We start from the raw sequence: 19,511 nt of genomic DNA, 5'->3' as shown, positions 1-19,511 counted from the left end.
CTGCACGGCAGGGAGCCGCTTATACCCTGTGAGCAGCCCACAGGTACCCAAGGTCACGGGGAGAGGTGGCAGGAATGGAAGGTGGCACGACAGTCGGGGCAGGGCCCCTTGTTGAGGAGGACGGTTCTGGCAGCGCGGAACTGCGAGGCCAAGGAAATCTCAGGAGCTAATCTGGAGGCTCCCAGGATCTGGGAGTGAGGGATCCAACCGGAGTGTGACTGTCGGAGTGCTTGCCCCAGCCCAGAAAGGATGTGGTTGGGTTGAGAAATTCCGCTCTGGGTCACTCATGCTAATGGAATGTCAGGGTCTGCGTTGGTAGAAGTCACTGTAATGCCAGCTCAGCATTCAGCCACTTCTGTTCCGGGCACACAGTGTGGCCAGGTCTGCCACGGACCCCTGCTGGCTCTCAGGGGCGCAGGCAGCAGTAGGGGGAAGGGACGGGGCGGAGAGGGCCGAGTTGCAGAGGAGGCCTGTCTGGCGGGATTTGGGAGCAGGGGAATGCTGCAGGGCTGGTCTGCCCAGGGACGGCTCCCAGTGGCCCTGCCCAGGGGAGGTGCAGCCTTGGAGTGGACAAAGCCTGGGTGACCCAACCCTCCAGGGGGAGGAGCTTTCACTCGCACCAACACCTGTTCCAGCCGCAGGCCCTCCCCCTCCCCCATGCTTCTCTTCCCTCCCCCAGCTCCCAACTGTATCTCACCCCACCCTCCTCTTCATCAAACACCAGCCCCGGCAAGACCCCTTATCTGTTCTTTCCTTGCACTGAGTCTGATCCAAAAATACAGCCCTGGATTCTCTGGGCAATTTGTCATTTTTAGCACTGATTGTCACCCTGAAGGCAGAAATTGTGTCTTCTATTTCACGTTCCTAAAGCAGAGGCTCCTAATACTTGTGGAGTGTTGGACCTTTTGAGAGTCCGGGAGAGGGGAGTGGGGTTGGCATGACCAGGGTCCCCAGCAGCTCCCACAGGGGTACTGAGACCACGTTCCTCACCAGGCCCGTGCAGTCTGCACTGCGGGGAACACACTTTTGCCCTCTGGACCTCGTAGGCCTGCCGGGCAATTCGTTAGTAAATGGTCTAAGGAGGGTGCAGGGCATCCTGAGAATCTGGGAGGGCTTCCTGGCGGAGGTGGGATTTACAGTTGAGCATGGGGGAAGGGATGAAAAAGGAGAAGAGAGGCCATGTGGTGGTGGGGACGACCCTGTGAGCAGGGGCAGAGAGGGACATGGATTTTTGAGGGAAAGTGAGGAAGAAAAATAATACTTGCCCAGAACCCAAACCCTCTCCACCGAAAAGGGGCAAATTCCACCCTTTTAATTCTCTGCCAACAAGTCACAATCTGAGAAAAACAAGGTGTGAGAAGAAAGGAATGGAGTGAAGCCCTCCAAGTCCTTTGTGAGGCTGGAGGCCCAGGTCTCAGTGCAAGCAGGGCAGGCCAGGGCCCTGACTGAGGGGGAAGGTCAGAGGGAGAAGCCTCCAGATGGAGGCCTGGCCTCCCAGTGTGGGGCCTGCTCTCTGCTGCAGCCTCAGTCATGGGGGTGCACCCTGTCTCCAACGCGGGACTCGGCTTCTGTGATCCGCGAGGGCCTGTGTGCCACCCTCAGGTGGGCCAGCAGCACTGCCAGGCAGCAGTCAGATTCAGGGCCTGACACTCGGGTCTGCCCAAAAGCAGTGCCGTGAATGGAAGGGCGTCACTGCTCACCACCCACAGAGAACCAGGAGTCGCAGCCTTGTTTGGGCCTCAGTGGCTCGGCCAGGTTCTCCGCAGGCTGGTGCGCGTCAGTGTGGCTGGCAGTACCCGTGGTAAAAAGATGGCAGTACTTCCATATGTGTGGGTAAACAGCCACTGCCTTGACCCTCCCCAGGACCCCAGACTCCCCAGCAGTTAAAGATCTATCGCTTGGCACCACAGGGCATCCAGACCCCATCCTGGTCATGCTGAGCCAGTGTTCTGCCGGTCTGTCTGTGTCCTGGGCAGAGGGAGGCAGCCAGCCAGCCCTGCGTCCTGCCTCCCGGTGGGCCAGCACTTTCTCTCTCTTCCCAGGCCCTCTCAGGGCCACATCCCCACTGCTTTTACCCCAGAGGACTTCAGGGTTGGGGATTGAGAGAGATTCTAAGCGGTGACGGAATAAGACTTCACGTCACTTTCATCCTATTGAACGTATAAGGAGGGCTGGCAGTTTGGGGCTATCCAGGGAAGAATCCTTCGACAGAGTAAAACCTGACTCTCCTCAGGTGTACAGGGTCAGGATACAGTTTGCATTCAATTAGGAGATGTTGCCTGCTGGCGAGGCGGAAAGCAGAACCCTGTGCCCTTCTGTGACCTTTTCACCAGCCCCTTGCTTAGCCTCATTCCTTGAGTCGCAGTTTGCTTCTGGGTCTGTCTCTTATATAAAGCCCCGTCGTGGGCCTGGTGGGCCACGTAAGTAAAAAGATAGGCACGTGTTCAGTGAGGATGCTGCGGAGCCGAGGGTGTGGAGGGAGAGGAGGGGCACAGAAAGCAAGGCCACAACCGCCCTGGACAGTGCTTCAGAGGCTGGCCGGGCTAGTGCACCATCAGGGGACAAGCGTGAGCGACAGGGACACTGGTGAATGCAGAAGAGTGCTCTGCGCTTTGGCAGAGAGGATGGAGAAACTGAGGCACAGAGAGAACACGTGGTCCAGGGATACAGCTGAGGCCACTGTGCTTGTGGGCACTCTACCTTCTAAGGGCTGGGGAGGTGGGCAGGATCCCTTGGGGTTCCACCCTGGGAGGAAAGCCAGGGGAAGGGGGCCCCCTCAGGCATTCTCACTGCCATGCTGTCTCCCCACAGCCTGATGTTCACCAAGGTGAAGCTGGAGCAGATACTGAAAGGCCCAGAGGAAGCCCTTGTGACCTGCAGACAGATGCTGCGGCTGTGGCAGACCCTGTACAGCTTCTCCCAGCTGGGGTGAGTGGTGGGTCCCTCCAGATGGAGTTGGGAGGCGGTGGTTGCCAAGGCAACAGCACACAGCTGAGTGCCCATGATGCCTGGTGGGTGGAGGTAGTGAGGATGTTTGAATGAGGGAATGGGACTTGCTGCTTCTGGGGACTTTTACATCCCTGCTCTAATTTTAACCTTTTGACAATCCTCGATGAAGGACAGAAAGAGGCTGTTTAGGAAACTAAAGTTCAGAGGGGTAAGAGGGAAGAGAAATCATTATTAAGCATCTCCCCCATCAGCTGCTTTTATCTTATCCACTGTCAGATGTTACCTCACCCCAGGGGGTAAACTGGGACTCAGAGACCTTATATAACATGCCAGAGCCGCTCCTGTAAATGGTAGCGGTGGAGCTGGAACCTGGCTCTCCGGAGCCCCAGCCTATGGAGCCTGTCACTTCTTTCCTGGTTCCATTTGGAAGCTGGGAGAGGAGGGGAGGAGGAAGCTGAGTTCTAAAAGGGCCCCCCACTCCTCCCCACTCACCCACTGTCCCCACACATCCCATCTCCTTCTCCAGTTCCCAGCCCAAGCTGTGGGATTCTCCTGGGCCAGAGCAGGGCACTCTTGTCCAGGCTGAATCTGCAGAAAGTCTTTGCTCAGACCTGCTGGGACACCTGGGCTCAGCCAATACAGCCCAAAGCAGAAATGGGCCTCATTTCCAAGTGGGGCGGTGCACTGCCCCTTCTGGGTCCCTGGTACCACCTCCTCCCCTTGTCTGGCTGTGTCATCTCCTCAAGGGACCCCACTCTGGTAGGTATATGTATTTTCACAGGGACCCTGGCAGCCCAGCAGCCTCTTAGAATCCCCAGAGGAATATCTCTAAAGGTGCAATTTACAGAGGAGGCCTCAGGATAATCTGATGGAATAATATCCTTGGGCAGGGTAGGGTCGGCCCTCTCTCTGCAGGCCTTTGGGCTTGGGAGATTCCAGGGCCCAACAGGACCGGTGGGTGGAAGCTGCCAGCAGGCAGCTCTGGGGTGAGGGACTTTTCAGAAAGGACATGGGGAACCACCTGGCAGCTGGGTGCTGTGAGGGTGAGGGCCAGACTCTGGTGTGAGGGGGGCCCACATTTGGATGCCCCTCGCTCTGCCACTCACTGGCTGTGACAGGTCCCGCAGGTGCACAGCCTGGCTCCCCTTGCAGAGAGGAGCTGTCGCCAGAGCTGGCAGAGAGCGCCTCTTAGCCGGGTGGCCAGTTGCCTGCTCATCCAGGCGATCATGATGGGGCTCCTCTGAGCTGCAGCCTCATCTCCAGCGTGTAGGGCTTAGCCTGGGCCCCCACTGCGGGAGCAGCAGAGCTGTGAAGCTGTCAGGTGCTCTCCAGGATGGGGCGGTCGGGTTTGCCTTGGGGTCTTTTCAAGTCACCACCCGCAGCCTCATCTCTGGGGAACTCCCCGGCAAACGGCCCCTGGCCCCACCAACCCAGGGTGGAGCAGAGCTCAGCCCGGCCAGCTACCTGCAGGCAAATTGTTGGGACCAAAGGATTGGATCCAGTCCCCTCCTGGCTTGCCCAAGAAGAGGAAGCATTCTTTCTGAACCTGGAGCCACAGAGCAGAAACTAGGGCTTGTAAAATGTGGGCTCGGGCAATCAAGGATCAAGGCCAGAATCCACAGCCTGAAGGTCTGGCCTGCCCCGCCCCACCCTGCCGGCTCCACCTCCGCTCTGCTCCCTGGCCGCCTTCCTCTGCTCTGCCTGGCGCCAGCCCGCCCCTCCAGGAGGCTCCAGTGCCCGGCCTCTGATGGCCCAGCACAGCCCTCTCTCCATCTGGGTCTTTGTTAAACGCTCAACTTGGACTGTCTCCTTCCATCTGGCTGTCAGGTTCTTCAGGGTAGGGGCCTAGGACCAGGAGGCAAGAGGTCCCCAAGATGAGCTGTTTCTGGAGCCCTAGGAGAGCCCGCTTCAGGACGAGGAGCTGTGTCTGTGCATCCGCTCCAGGCCAGCACAGGCTGGGCACCTGCCCACGTTCTCATTTAGTCCTCACAACGACCTCATGAGGTGGACATTCTCATGCTCATTAACTGCACAAAATAACTGTGATCATCTCAAGAAGAGAGGGCTAAGATCTAGAAAGGTTAAGCAGCTTTGGCGAGGCTCACATAGCTACGGAGGGCAGCCCCGTGGCTTTCCCCCAGTGTCCCTGGCTCTTTTGCCCTGCACTCAGGTGCCTCCCGGGAATGAGAAGTGGGTGTGAGAGGTGGGAACCAGCCCGACCAACTGTGTTTCTGTGGATGGTTTCCTCTAATGCCCACAAAGATGGCTGTGCACCCAAAGAACCAAGTTCAACGTGAACCGGAGTTAGGATGGCAAGGATACCCCGGCTCTGGCGTTATTTGTGGGACCATCGTCTTGGTGCCCCTCTGAAGGGAGGAGGCCTCTGGCCCCCAGCTGGGCCTGCCTTCTCCTCTCCTGCCCTTTCCGCCTCAGTCCTCTAAGCTTCCCCAACCAGCAGGTTCAAGGCCACAGACCGCCCCCCCCAGCAGGGGGCAGGGGCTGCCTGGTGGCTGTGTGTGCTCCAGGATGGGCACAGGCAGTTGTGCTGCCTTTCTGAGCTGGTGGTCCCCCCGCATCCCCACTCTTGAGAAAAGAGGAGCCTCCCTAGCCCTGTGGGAGCTGCAGGGACCTGGGGAATTGGCGGGGCTTGTTTATCTCCCACCCTCGGGCCCCCTCTGGCTCTTCCGGGGCCACGCTGGCAGCCCCGGGGAGGGGGAACCTGAGGCAGGGAGCGGCATCTGGGCCTTCCTTCCCTGGAAGGTAGGGAGCTGCAAAACCAGGCTTCCCTTGGAAGCCGGTCCACAGTGCCTGTGGCTCTCTGCTAGACGTTGAGAGGGTAACGAAAAGTAGAAGAGGGAATAGATGGATGGGAGAGGTTCTCATCCTCGGCGTACGTGGTGCTGGGATCCACGCTGATGGAGAGCAGAGAGGGAAGGCAGCGTGAGGGCAGGGGAGCCACAGGAGGCCTCTGGATGGATGTTGGCCCTCGGGCTGGGTTCTAAACAATGCAGGGTTCGGGTGGACCGAGAAGAATGGCGAGAACATGCTTGGTGGCAGCGGCATGAGTAAGCATGTAGCTTTGGAAGCAAGATGTGGCAGCGTTAGGGAATAGCGAGGAGGCTGACAGCCCCACAGGCACACAGCGGGCACCCTGTGCGTGTGTGTGATCAGGACTAACATGTCGGTTTAGCATCTGGGGTGAGCCACATTCTAGCATCCCAAGCCTGAGCTCCGATCTGGCCTGCTGCTCTGGTTGTCTCCATCCTTCCTAGTGGTCTTTGGCTCTGTTCTCGGGCCTGAAGTCTTCAGCCCCAGAGCCTGCCTGGCATAAGGCTCCCCTCATTCTCCATGCCAGCCCCCTCCGCCTCACCGGGGCCTGGCCCTCCCTTACCTTCCAGAGGCCTGGAGAAGGATGGCAGCCTCGCCGAGGGCCTCACGCTGAAGAAGCAGAGTGGCATGCACTTGACTCTGCCCGATGCCCACGACGCAGACTCCGGTAAGAATGTGCCCTGTGGGCAGCCGTCCACGTGAGCCCGCAGCTCCCTCTCCCAGCCTGAGCATCTGCCCGCCTGGTCAAACCCACCCCACCTCCTGCCAGCCGCTGTGCTAAGGGGCCTGTGCTACCTCGGGCCTCTTTAGGGCCCATCTTGGCCGGATGGCTGCTGGCCCTGGGGCAGGAAGTGGGCAGCTGGCGTAGGCGAGCGAAGGACCCCACCCCCTGTGTGGGGAGTGAAGAGAGTGGGGGAGACTGGGGTGGAGAGGGCGCCGTGGAGCACGGAAACCGTGTCCCCTTAGGAAAGCTCCAGGCCAAGGTCCGCCGTGATAATGTCCACCATAGATCCATCGAGTAGAAAGGAAGGGCTGAGCTTCTGGTTACAACTGCAGACCCAAAGCTGACTTGTTTCCTGGAAAAACTCATCCTGACGTCCACGACTTGTGACATTCAAACAAGTTCGGGATCTGCAAACTTAACATGTTTTAACCCAGGACCTGATTAAAGCAAACACCTTCCTAAAACACAAGCAGAATTAGTCACGGGAATGGAAGCATCAGGGAGCTGTGTTTGGTGGCATTGCTCATCTTTTCCACTCCTGTGGCGGTGAACCAAGTTGTGCCTTCGTTGTCAAGTGATGGAGCTGATTTCCAAAGCCACGCCCAGCACCTGACTTGAGAGGCAGGTCTGAGGATTGCTGGGCTGGACGTGGAGCTGCGGACGCCAAGGAAGCAGTGGTGACGGAGAGTGTAGCTCCCTTGCAGTTAGAGAGGGAAGGACCTGAACAAGGTTATTAGGACTCTGTATACACCCGCCTTATAAACTGAAATCGTCTGTGGTTTGCCCTGAGGTCTCCTGAGTTTATTGGAGCCTCTACTGCCTCTGAGAGAGAGGGAAAAAAGTGCTCGCATTTCACCTGCACGTGAATTGTAAATGTCAACGGCTTACATATCCTGGACGGGGACCCATGTCACTCTGAACTGCCACATGGAGAAGTTCTCCAGAGGGCACAGGGTCTGGCCTGAGCTGGTGCCCAAGGATCCTTCACAGCCCAGCCACCAATGGGACCTTTCTATCAAGAAATAATAGGCACTTGTGAAAACAGGAAGTAAAAATGTAAAAGGAAGAAAGGAAAAGTCGTCCATCAGTTCATCACTCAGACCTTAATAAATGGCCTTTCAGACTTGCGGAAACATGGCCATATTTTCTTGTTTGTAAAAACGTGATCATACTCTTTTGCAATCTGCTGCTTTTTACCAAACTCTATAACGTCAGCCTCTTTCTGCATCGATACCCATACTTATGCATCGTTATTTTAATGACTGCATAGTCTTGTATGATTATACTCTCACTTATTTTTAATCAATCCAGTTGGCAGGCAGGCAGGCCATTTCTGTCTTCAGTGTCCCAGGCAACTGTCCCGCAGTTGCCGGCATGCATGGTGTTCTTCCCTAGTGATTCACTCCTAGAAGTGGGCTCACCGCCTGAGTGCCCCTCAGAAAGCTCCTCTCTCCGGCCTGGGTGAGGGTAGGAGGTGGGCCCCTCCTAGTGGGTCTGTGCGCTGTTTAGCGGCTGCTGGGCCAGGCTGCCCTGCCCTGACACGGCGTGCCCTGTCGGTCCCGAGGGGCTGCGCAGCCTCTGTCCTGGGGCCTGCGGTGGGGCACTCGGACTCTGTGGCTCAGCCCCTCCCACCTTGCTCTGCAGGTTCTCGGCGGGCATCGTCCATCGCAGCCTCCCGGTTGGAGGAGGCCATGTCGGAGCTGACCGTGCCCAGCTCAGTTCTGAAGCAGGGCCCCATGCAGCTGTGGACCACGCTGGAACAGATCTGGCTCCAGGCTGGTGAGTGTCCCCAGCCCCCTGCCTGCAGGCCACCAGGGCCCCCTCTGGCTCCTCCGGGTCCGCCCTGGCAGCCCAAGTTCGGGGAGCTGTGTCCTGAGGAAAACTAGTTAGGACTCAAACCCCCGAGAGCTCATGGGAGAGCTAGAGCAGAGGTGAGATGTGGTGGCCCCAAGAAAGCGAGGCCTGGTGGTCAAGTTCGTTGAAGGCAGAGGGCTGGTAACCCTAGGGTTGCCGTTCGGGTGACAATCTCTCTTAACAGCTAGTGGGCACCGTTGCCACCATGGAGTTTGAGGGTCTGTTAGTACTGGGGAGGCCGGCGGCTTCAGAGTTGCACGGCTCACTTACTGCCTGTCCTGATCTAAAATGAGCTAGTGTGTGTCAAGCAGTTAGCACATAGGAGGTGCTCGGTAGATGGTCCTGGGCTTCTGTCGTGTCCACTATAGTGACGGTAGAGGCAGAGGCAGCGTGGTACCCCCAGCGGTGAGGTTCCTTGATGTTTGGCTAAGGGATGCTGAGGAGTGACTCGCTGAAGTGATAGAAAATTTAATCCCACAGTGGTGTGAGAGGTGGATTAGAGTGAAAAAAGAGAGAATCAAGGCCGGAGATGTACCTGAATGAGATAGAGTGGCAGCTTCAGAAGAAAGAAGAAGGCGGTAGGATAAGTGGAATCCTAAAAATGCACCAGGCCAACACGCTCCCTTGACCCAGGAGTGAAGCTCCTCACCTCTTACTGATTACCCTCCTATCTGCCCCGTCTCCAGCAAGGGGGTGGCGCCGATAGCCCCGAGGGCAGATGGAGAGGAGGCAAAGTAGATACTCCCTTCCTGGGACCTGCGGATTTTGCAAGTCAGAGTTAGAATGTGCTTGTTGATTGAGGATCTGAGGTTCCCCGCTGCATGGATTTCACATATGGACACATTAGTATGCAGGACGCCCCCGCTCTCCCCTCCACAGGCTCTAAATCTGGGGGGGAAAGTTGGACCAGGATTCACAGAAAGACTAGACCGGGAAGCATGTTAATAATGCAAATATTGCCCCAGTTAGCACATCAGGTTCCCTTAGGATGCTAGGGATATGGGGCTGTGCTCCACCGTCAGCTTGTTACATCTGAAGTAGGAAGAGGAACTTTGAAAAATCCAGAGGGATAACAAACAAGGCCTTAGTCTGGTTCAAGATAAATTGCATCCCAGTCTGTTTTGGCAGTAAGTTCCGTCATTAACCCAGTCTTAGGTTGGTTAACGTTATATCCTTCATCTCCCAACTGTCATTCTCCTCCCCTCCCTCTGCAAGCCTCTTTCCCATTCCAGTCTGATGTGAGAAGCCTCACGGAGGGTTTCCGCCCGAGAGATGAGTTTCAAAAATGTTGCCTCTTTGCCAGTGGGTTCATGTGAAAATGGGAGAGGCACCCGGCCCCATAGATGCTCCAGGCTCCTGAGTGTCAAGAGATGCCTTCCAGAAGGGCAGGATGGCCCACCTTTCTCTCTCACTGCAGCTCATGTCTCTGGGAGCTAACAACGTGCTAGAGAGAGGGAAATAGGTGTCGGGAGAGTTCCCCTGCCCTGGAGGTCCAGGGGCTCACAGGCGGCTGTGGGCTTTCCCTGGGTCAGAAGTTAGCCGGAGTCCCAGCTCCCAAATGGCAGGTCCACACTGTCTGGGCTGCCCTGGCTCTTTAGGTGGCCCCGAAGGTGGAAGCTACCCCTGCTGTCGGCCGGGCAGACTGGGGACCTGGGGTCGGGCAGTCAGGGCTGTGTCTAAGAGCGTATTTATTATAAAGATACAGTTGAGACGGAAGCTACGTCTGACCCTTGGTCCGACAGTCTTCTCTAATTCTAGTTTCCTTCTTTCCTCCTCATTCTTCCCTTATCTTCCTCCACGCTCCATTCTTTCCCAGCTCCCTGCCCTTCTCCCTCCGGCCTTCTGTGCCCGCTTCCCATGGCCTCTTTTCCTTTGCTCCTGCCTGCCCTTCTTTCCTCCTCTCTGCCCGTCAGCCCCTCCTCCTGAGTCCGTGAGGAGAGCGCTCCCGGGGCAGGAAGCCGGGAGCCCAGGCCCGTGCAGCCCTGACATCTGTGTGGCCTGAGGAAAACGGTGCCCCTCGCTGCATCCCAGGGATGGAGGGTCTCAGACCAACCCGAAAAATCCCTTCAGACCTTTGCGTTCTCTGTGTTACTCTCCCGGCCTTTCTCCCTTCCGGGCCCCTGCTCTTCTCTCTCATTCCTCCTCCCCCACCCTTCCTTCTCCTTTTTTCTGGGCATCCATATGTCCTGAGGGTTTGCTCCATGGGGAACTGCTTATTTCCTTTAGGGGACAGTTTGGGGGACCCCTCCTGGGGCTCAAGGTGTATTCTTTTTAGGGTCTAACCTTCTCTCCTGCCCTGGGGGCCCCTGCCCTTTTAGCTCGGGTGGTCCCCCTTCCTTTCTGGGGCCTCACGGAGGGCCTCTAGGAAGCGCATCTCCCCTGGCGAGGCCCCTACAGGCCTTAAGCGGGGCCCTGGGCCCTCCCTCACCCTGCTTCTCAGCTCAGCAGCAGCGAGCGAGGCCTTCCTTCCTGCAAAGAGGGCTCGGCACTGGCAAGACGGGCAGGAAGACTGCAGCCAGCGCTGGGTGCAGGGTTAGATCAGGATGCCTCAGAAAAACATCATAAAAGGGACTGTTGCAAAGCTCCAGGGAACAGATGTTTTCCATTTGGGGCCTGCTGAGAGAAAGCACAGAGGAGGGTGGGTGGAGAGGATGGAAGGAAGAAGAAAAGCCGAGACAGACAGACAGACAGGAGAGGAGGTCAGGAGCGGGCAGAGAGGGAGACGAGAGAAGTGAAAATCGGAAGGGAGGGGGAGAGAGAAGGAACCAAGGGGATCAGAGAGGGGCCTCTGACACGGAGCGGGCAGCAGGGCCCCTGTTTGCTGGAGGGGTGACCTCGACTATGAGAATTCAAGGGAAACCCAGTAACAGTGGTTGCTCATCCAGCCCTGGCCAGGGGAGGCCGGGATGGGTGTGGGCACCTCGGGGCCCTGGCAGCCAGGACTGGGACGTAGAGGATCGGGCAGTGGGTGGGCACCGTGCCACGCGGCTCCTGCTGCAGCCGAGGCCGGCTGTCTGGGGAGCACCAACTGCCCAGGGACGCTGAGGCTAGGAAAAAGGGGTGCATTGCAGCCCCCAGACCTGTGGGCCTGTGTGTAGGTCAGGGACCCCGCCCTGGAGGCTGGGCCTGCCAGGGGCTACCCATAAAGCGGCCAGGAGCCCTCACTTCTCTGGCTCTGTTCCGTGTCATCTGGTTTCCTGCCTAACTAGTAATATTCATCGGAGCAAAGCAGTCCTACCTATTTTTCAGGGTATGTTCTCTGGTGTGGGCCCAGAACAAGGCCCAGGGCCCCTAGGAAGAAAGAAGGTGGAGGTCCCTATAATTGAAATCTGTTGATGTGAAGGCACTGTGAAGAGTTCCCAAGGGAGGGACCGGGGCCAGCCTCCAGAGATGGGGCTCAGGAGACAGGGCAGCAAGTTGTAAACAGCTTAATGAGGCGGGCCAGGACCAGGTGGGCAGGTGGGCCAGGCCTGGGGAGGGTCAGCTGGGACAAGGTCCAAGGGAGTGGCGAGCTGGCCTCTGAGCTCAGCTCCTGGCGATGGAGGAAGCAGCCCCAGGGGCTGGTGCAGGACAGGCCTCCCCACGCCCAGCACTCACACCACACACTTCCTTCTGCTTCTCCCTTCTCCTCTGTGACCCTGAGAAGTCCTGCCGCAGGGGGTCCCAGCCCTCCACGTCAGCACAGCCTCCCTTCTCCTCTCTGCCAGTCCAAGTGTCCCTGTGCCTTCAGGCCCTGGCTCAGATGCCGCCTCCACCAGGAAGACTTCCCTGACCACACCAGCACAGCTAGCCTGACCCCGTCCGAGCGCCCAGAACACTCAGCGATGGCACTTGTCACTCCGCTGCCCTCGGTCACTCCAGTGGCTTGGTGGCTCAGCTGCTCTGCTTTCCGCCCCTCTCCTCTTTCTCCTTCTCATGGGAGGGCCAGGCACACGGTCAGTCCTCAGCAGCTGGACATTGGACCCACGTATGAAGGCAGCCGGCGGAGAGCCCCAGGCGGCAGCTCCGGAAGGGAACACAACAGCAGAGCAGAGGAGAGCGAGGCTGAGATAGCCAGCCCTCCCTGCCGGGCCCCAGGTTCAAAGCCCACCCCTCCTGGCCTGGCCTTCCAAGCTTTTCACCGTGGGAATCTCCAGTTCAGGCCGTCTCTGAGGACAAGAGCCTGTGCTTCTCTCGCACCTTATCATGGGAACCTGGCTCCTCTGAGTTTAATTAATTCTCTGATTCTCCCAAATTCTCTACTCCAGAAAAGAGAAAGAGTACCCTGCTCAGAATGCCTTCTGCAGCATTCAAGCTACTTTGATTACAGTGGACCTTAGGCCACATTCATGCTGAGTGCCCCCTGTGCTGTGTGCTACAGTCAAGGCCTTAGGCCTCCTTCCTGCTTCTTGTTGGAACCAGAAGACGGGCTGCCTGGGCCCAGGTCTTCCACCTTTTCTGGGAGCTTTCTTTGGGGAGTCTGTTATCCGCCCCCAGCCCCTGGACCTAATCTGAACTCGTGTAACCTCAGCTCTCGGCCTGTGCTGGGAACAGCTCTTGGCAAAGCCCCCAGCCCGGCTCTGCTTGTCCTTCTGTGCTCCCTCCCATCTGTGCGGGGCAGCCGGGCCCGCGCTGCCACGAGACGAAGGCTGAGTGGGCTGCGAGGCACCTCCGGTGCTCCGCGCTTCTGAGGGTGCCTCCAGTAGGTGTGTACCTGTGCAGCGTGGGTTTGAAATGCGCGTCTGTGTGGGTGGGCCCGCAATTGGAGAAACTGCCCTATTTTCTACTGATCTGGGGGAAGAAGGCAAACTGGTTGTGGGGCGGATCTTCCCCACCTGTTGGTTGAAGGGCGTGTGCATCCCTGATTCCTCTCCATGCGACAGAAAGTCCCAAGTTTGGAGGGAGGCCAGGAGCTGCCCCTTCCAACCGAGGGACTGGGGTGAGGCCCCCCCCCCCTCAGCCTGGGGCACGGGAGAGTCTCCCTCCCAGACTCCTGAGGATTAAATGAGAGGAGATGCTTGCTTGGCCCACGGTCAGCTCTCAGTAAGTGCAGGCGGGTTTGTAGCTCCTCAGCGTGAGCCCCACCCCTGCCCTCCACGGGCGCTCCCTGGGCCTCCTTCCTCCCACCCCTCCGTGGTAGCATCACTTGGCTGTCCTCGTCCTGACCACGCAGGTGGATTAGCTCTTTAGTCAGCAGCCCTCCTTGGAAAGCGACCTCATCTGCCTCCCGCCCCCTGTTCCCAGATACGTGATGAATAGGTGAAGTGACGGGACAGAAGAGTCCCCCGAGCAAATGCTTAGCTGCAGGGGATCCCACTCGTGCCCCCACTGCCAGGCTCTGAAGTCAGACAGCCCCCTGCAAACCCTGGCTCCACTGCTTACTCTCCCTGTGGCCTTACGCGAGTTCCTCACCTTCTCTGTGCCCGTATCCTCCTCCCTGAAGTGGGTAATAGAAGTGCGTTGTTCACATAGGGTTTTGTGAGTGTTGGTGGAGTCGGACCGCGTGTAGCACAGAGCATGAACTTGACACAGAGTGAGCGCTCAGAAACCACGGCCTGGTGCTACCGCCGCACCCCAGAGCGAGCCAGTCCCATGCTGGGTCTCGGTGGGGTGGTTTCCATCACCCAAGACCAGTTCCTAAACTCCGGGGGCTGATGGTCGGATGCGGGAGGGGGCCGCTGCCTCTGACTTTTCCCACCGCCTCACCTGCCCGTCTCGTTTCACAGCCGAGCTGTTCATGGAGCAGCAGCACCTCAAGGAAGCAGGCTTCTGCATCCAGGAGGCCGCGGGCCTCTTCCCCACATCACACTCGGTGCTCTACATGCGGGGCCGGCTGGCCGAGATGAAGGGCAGCCTGGAGGAGGCCAAGCAGCTGTACAAGGAGGCGCTCACGGTGAACCCCGACGGCGTGCGCATCATGCATAGCCTGGTGAGTCAGCCCCACACCCGCTCCGGAGGCCTCGGGGCCCCCTCCCTACCCCGCAGCCTCCACTGCCTGCAGCGCCTTGCTGCCACTGTTCCCTGCTGTCCTTCCTGCTCTGCTGGGAGAACAGAGACTGTTCTCTGTTCTTGTAGAGACAGGCCGTCCCCCTTCAATCAGAGCCTGCCTAAGGGGATGAGGAGAATTGGTTGATTCTTGGTGACTCCCTTTTGCTGTGTTTCTGTCAGGCGATCTAGCCCCAGAGGTTTTCACTGTTACTCATCAGGTCCCTGCCCTGGAGACTCTAGGCAGATACCAAAATGCGTTTTTTCGGGGGTCCCCAGGCCCTCCCTGATCACGGGGCTGCCTTGCCCTTTTGAGAGGAGCTCCATGCCTCCTTGTGGGATTCAGGCGATGTTTTGGGGTGGGCTGTCATGTCAGGCCTGACTCAATCAAGCACACATTGAGAATGGCCTCGGGGTGCTAAGAGGGGCCGGCAACCCCTAATCCTAGGACACGGAGCCCAGGACTTGGGTGCCCAGGGCTCGGTGACTCTCCTGTGGGAAGGTTCAGAGGCTGGGAGCAGGATGCTGGTGCTTTTGTCCTGGCCTTGCCATTCTCTTCCTGGGTGATCACGGGCAAGTCAGCCCCTTCTTGGAACCTCAGTTTTACTAACCTGTGTAATGGGGATTCTCTGGTCCAGGAAACTTCTAACAGGTGGTATAGCATACCCTAAGGAAGACTGTTTTTCCTCGCCTTCCTTATCTGCTTTCAGAGAGCAGGTATTAGGATAAATGTCGTGATTGAAAGTGTACAGGCCTGCATATGCACAGTGATTTCTGAAGTATAATTTAGGAGCCCACAGCAACACAGTCTTTCCCAGTCTCAGGGTCTGGGTTCCACCTCAGATGTCTCACTTTGAGAGCTCTCTGAGGAGAATGGCCGTGAGGGTATCACTGATGTCTGCCCCATGGAGAACACAGAAGCATCAGGAGCATGGCTCCAGGTGGCTGAAGGATTATCATTGACAAAAGGGGTCGCTTTGTTCGTGAGTAGAAGCTACGAGGAGTTAGATGTCAGCTCAGTGTCAGGAAAAACGACTTAACTCTTGGCATAGTCCAAGCACAGACTCATGAATCAACTGGTGAGGATGTTGCCCAGAGAATGTAAATATCACATGTGGGAGGAGCTGGACCAGGTCATCTTCATAAGGTCCTTGCTAACCCTGAGAGTCCTTGAAAACAGACCAGTACGGAGATTCCCATCTCAGCCTGATCTCTTAAAGGATTTCTAGCTCAGGCCCACGTAGCAACAGCTTGGCCTGGTCTAGGTTCCCTCCACATGACGCCGTGTTGCCTTCCTGTCGGCTCAGCAAATGTTTGTTTTTTGCAAGGCACATCCTCCTTCCTCCCACAATTCAGACATTAGCTCCTCTGATAAATGCCTCCCCGGAGGTCACATCCAGAAACTTGATTAGGGATCTGCGAGGGGGGATGTGGGCTCTGTCATTAGGCCTGCAGGCAGGCAGATGGCTGCCTTTCCCTGTGCTCGTGGATATGAGCCTGCTGTCTCGATCTCGAAAACCCGACCAAATCCAGTAACAAGTACAATTTTGAAGCAACATGTACCATTTTTCATTTATGCTTATTATTGTTTGTAGCTATTTTCCTAAAACTGAAGCAGTTTGCAAGGGTGGGTTTCCATGGTAACTGAATAAGTTGTCCGGAGTGGCTCCCTACAGATGTTTCTGAAAAGGTCCCTTTTCTCTTCCTGGGGTGCCTTGCTGATTTGATATAATCGGAGAAGGGACTGCCCACTGTTAAGTTACAAGCAACCAGAGGGGCAGTCGGCTCCAGCGTGGGCAGCCCATCCCCTTTCCACACTCTGTGTTCCTGCCAGCATCCCACACATATGCATAAAGAATAGCAAATTTCAAGCCTGGGGAAGACTTACTAAGCACTGTTTTCCCAAAGACATGCGAACACTTTGGCTCATTGGACTCCAGTGTTCCCTGAGCTAAGTGTCTTCCCTGTACAGTCCTCAGACTCAGGGCATCTGGAATCTAATCCCGGCTCTGGCCCTAATTCACTTGGGTGATTTAGGAAAAGACACACTTAACTGCCATGCTCCTGATGTCTCCTTTTATAAATGAATAACGAGCTTCATCGTTACTAGACCAGTGTCGTTCTAATCAAATGAGGTGACGCATGTGAGAGTGCTTCTGAAAGTCTGCAGTGCTATATCAGAAAAGACAGAACACGCCACACGCCACACTGTCCAGTCCCTCGCCCGGGACAGACGTCGCTTATCGGTCACAGCATTTTTTCCCACTGAGCACAGATGGGATCTTGGGATCTTTTTCAGCATGGTGTACTGCATGATGGGAGTCACTCCCCGTCGGTCTAAGTCAGCTTGGCACTTATGTAAGGGATTCACAAATCCCTTAGATTTGATGTGAATCCCTTAGATTCACAAATCTAAAAATAGTAGCGAATAAGAGAGGCACAGCAGTCGTCTCAGCGTGAGGCTGGTGCATCCTTGGAGAATTACCCAGAAAAAGGAATATGGAGGGGAACTGGTAACACACCCCCACTGGAGTCGTTGCCAAGGCAGGTTCCCAGGGAGGACATCCTGGCCTTGCTATCGCCACTGTGGCTCTTGGAGGACGTCGGCCTCTGCTAGGTACGAGGGGAAGGAGACACAGCCCTCCCCTGAGAGCACGGCCACCCATAGCCTGGTCTGGAAGAGCTCTGGGCTCCTCAGTGAGCCCTCTGATATAGTGGCTGAGTCCCGCGCTCCGAGTTCCGGAGAGAGGAGGGCAGAGATGCACTCAGTGAGCTGTGTGGGTGCCCGGTTCTGCCCTGCAGTTCTTGGGCAGGATGGTCCAACACCAGGAGGCCGGCCTTGTGGCCTCTCCGGGGCTTTGTACATGGGACAGGAGATTTGGAGACAGGCTGGAGAAAGCCTCTGGGAGGGGAGAGTTGTTGTTTCCAGGAGCCAGGGTTCAGGCTTCCAAGAACATGAACTTCGGCCCAGAAGCATATCCTCTGCTCTTCCTGTCTTTCTGCCCTCCCGGCCCTGGATGTGATAGGGACGTTTCCATGGTTCCAGCTCCACCCTAGGCTCAGCTCAGGCTTTTCCACCCAGATCAGGCAGGAAAGAGACACGTCTTTGGCAATGCTGTGTCAGCAAAGAGTTCCCGCCGCGCGCACAGCAGCGTCCCTGAGGAGTCTGTGCCGTCAAGCCCCGATCCTGCAGGCTGCCGCCTCCACCAGGCTCAGGGATGGCCAGGTGGCTTTGGGAGACTGCCAGGTGTGGAAAGAGAAAGACATGCTCTCTGCCAATGGAAATTCCCAGTGAAATCCCAGGAGCAGGTCCCGACAGTCTCTGCCAGCTCCGTCTCAGCCTCCCCTCTAGGTAGCCGGAAACCCCACTCACTCAGCCTGGCTGCTCAGAACTTAATTTACTGGCAGAGAATCTAGGTAAGAAGGGGAAACCTGAACTTTACCTGCCTGTCCCTGAGGAAACCTGAGAAAGGAAGCAGGGTCCTTCCCAAGATCAGCAGAGGAGTTGTCCCTCGGGTGACGCTGTTTTTCAGAGAAGGCTCCATGGGCTTGGCCGAGAGGGGACGTCCAAAGGAGCAGAGATGCTTAGGGAAGGCAAGGAGCCCAGGAGTGAGATGGAGTCATCAACTCCCCGAGAACCCTCCCAAGAGGGGGCTCCTTTGAGGTACGTCACCTGACCTTAACGGCAGGAGGGTCACCAGCCCTGGCCACAGGCTGCCTCACTCTCTCCACCCTCTCCTTTGAGGTAGGTCACCTGACCTTAACGGCAGGAGGGTCCCCAGCCCTGGCCACACGCTGCCTCACTCTCCACCCTCTCCTTTGAGGTAGGTCACCTGACCTTAATGGCAGGACGGTCGCCAGCCCTGGCCACACACTGCCTCACTCTCTACCCTCCACTTGCCTGAGCCGGGACTGTGGATGTTTGGTGCAGACTGTCTCACTGCAAGTGACAGCTTGAAAGCCTCAGCCAGGAGTGGGCAGGTGTGGCTGCGTCCCTGCCGTCTGTGTTTGTGGTGGTTGGCGTCCCGCCCTCCTCTCCCAGGGACAGATCCTGGGGGGTAGCGGTTTCCTGGCCCCTCTCTGGGCAGGCTTCGTTGCTCTTCACTGGCCTCTGCCCCTGGTCATGCTTTCTTCTTGGGACAGAGCTTTAGCTCCTGCTGCCCCCTCTCCCCAGAACCCTTTCCACGTCGGACACCTCAGCAGTAGGGGGAGACAGCCCTGCATAAGCTTTGGCTCCTGTCATGTAATTCCCAGAGATGTGATTTCTGAAGCAATCCTGGCTGCGTGACCCAGCCTATCCTCTCTCCAGGTGCCCCTGGAAAGACAGGAAGACAGTGTTTCTGTCATCTGTTGCCCTCTGATGAGAGCTGGTGATGAATTATTCCCCTGCGTTCGTTCCCTCTGGCTCCCAGGATGGTTGTCTTTAAGTGGACTTGGGGCACGGCCATGGCATGCGGCCACCCCCAGTTGGCCCCAGAGCTCCTTGCCTCCCTCTCTCCAGGCTGGGGTGTGCCACTTCACGACTTAAGTCCCACAGAAGCTCCCTCCCACCATCGCTCTCCCTCCCCAAGGCCGGGCCTGAGTCAGCGAGGACCAGGGCTCTGCCCCACCCAAACCTGAGGTTCTGGGTTGGGCCTTTTGCAGGTGCTCCAGGAATCTAACCTGGAAGGCTCTGCTCTCTCAGGTCAAAGAGGTGAACTCCACCCACCCTCCGGGGACTGGTCCTGTCCCCAGTCCTGGAGGGTAGGACCAGACAGGAGAGGTCTGAGACACGCAGTCAGCCCTGCCGGCCTTCAAGTTAGGGGGGCACTTGGAGATTACTTCCTCTTGCTGGTTCAGTTTCCCTTCTATCAAATGGGGATAATAATTCAGGCCCTTGTGACCTGAAGGGGTAGTTTTAGGGGACGAGCCGAGAGCTGTGAAAAGATAAGTCAACACTGGGTATTTTTGCCACCATTCACGTGGAGACCAGGTGGCCTGAGTTTGAGCCCCACCTTTGACAGGGCTGCTTGACCTCACTGCCATGGGACAAGGGTCATTGGCCCAAATTTCCTTGTGCTGTTGGGTGGCCCGTGGTGCCAACAGAGCTGCCTTTGGGGTTGCCTCTGGGGCTGGGGTGGTTTTTAAGCCCCCAGTATCACGTCTGGAGGTTGGAGCACAGCATTCGAGTATGACTGAGCTGGACTTGAGT

The 19,511-nt window shown here is 57.2% G+C and overlaps 1 protein-coding gene across 6 annotated transcripts in view; it reads left to right on the top strand.

The window, feature by feature from the left end:
• TTC7A (tetratricopeptide repeat domain 7A) overlaps positions 1–19,511 on the top strand; it is a 122,668-nt gene that overhangs the window by 93,944 nt on the left and 9,213 nt on the right. For all 6 annotated transcript variants that reach the window (XM_067703050.1, XM_067703048.1, XM_067703052.1 and 3 more), the window contains 4 exons: positions 2,812–2,928; positions 6,348–6,445; positions 8,147–8,281; positions 14,062–14,264. In XM_067703050.1, the coding sequence (XP_067559151.1) occupies positions 2,812–2,928; positions 6,348–6,445; positions 8,147–8,281; positions 14,062–14,264 (553 nt within the window). The remainder of the gene's footprint in view (positions 1–2,811; positions 2,929–6,347; positions 6,446–8,146; positions 8,282–14,061; positions 14,265–19,511) is intronic.

The sequence above is a fragment of the Pseudorca crassidens genome, chromosome 14 (assembly GCF_039906515.1).
Source record: "Pseudorca crassidens isolate mPseCra1 chromosome 14, mPseCra1.hap1, whole genome shotgun sequence".
Classification (NCBI taxonomy): Eukaryota; Metazoa; Chordata; class Mammalia; order Artiodactyla; family Delphinidae; genus Pseudorca; species Pseudorca crassidens.
Note: the sequence above shows the minus strand (reverse complement) of the source record. Positions and strands in the feature narration are given on the sequence as shown.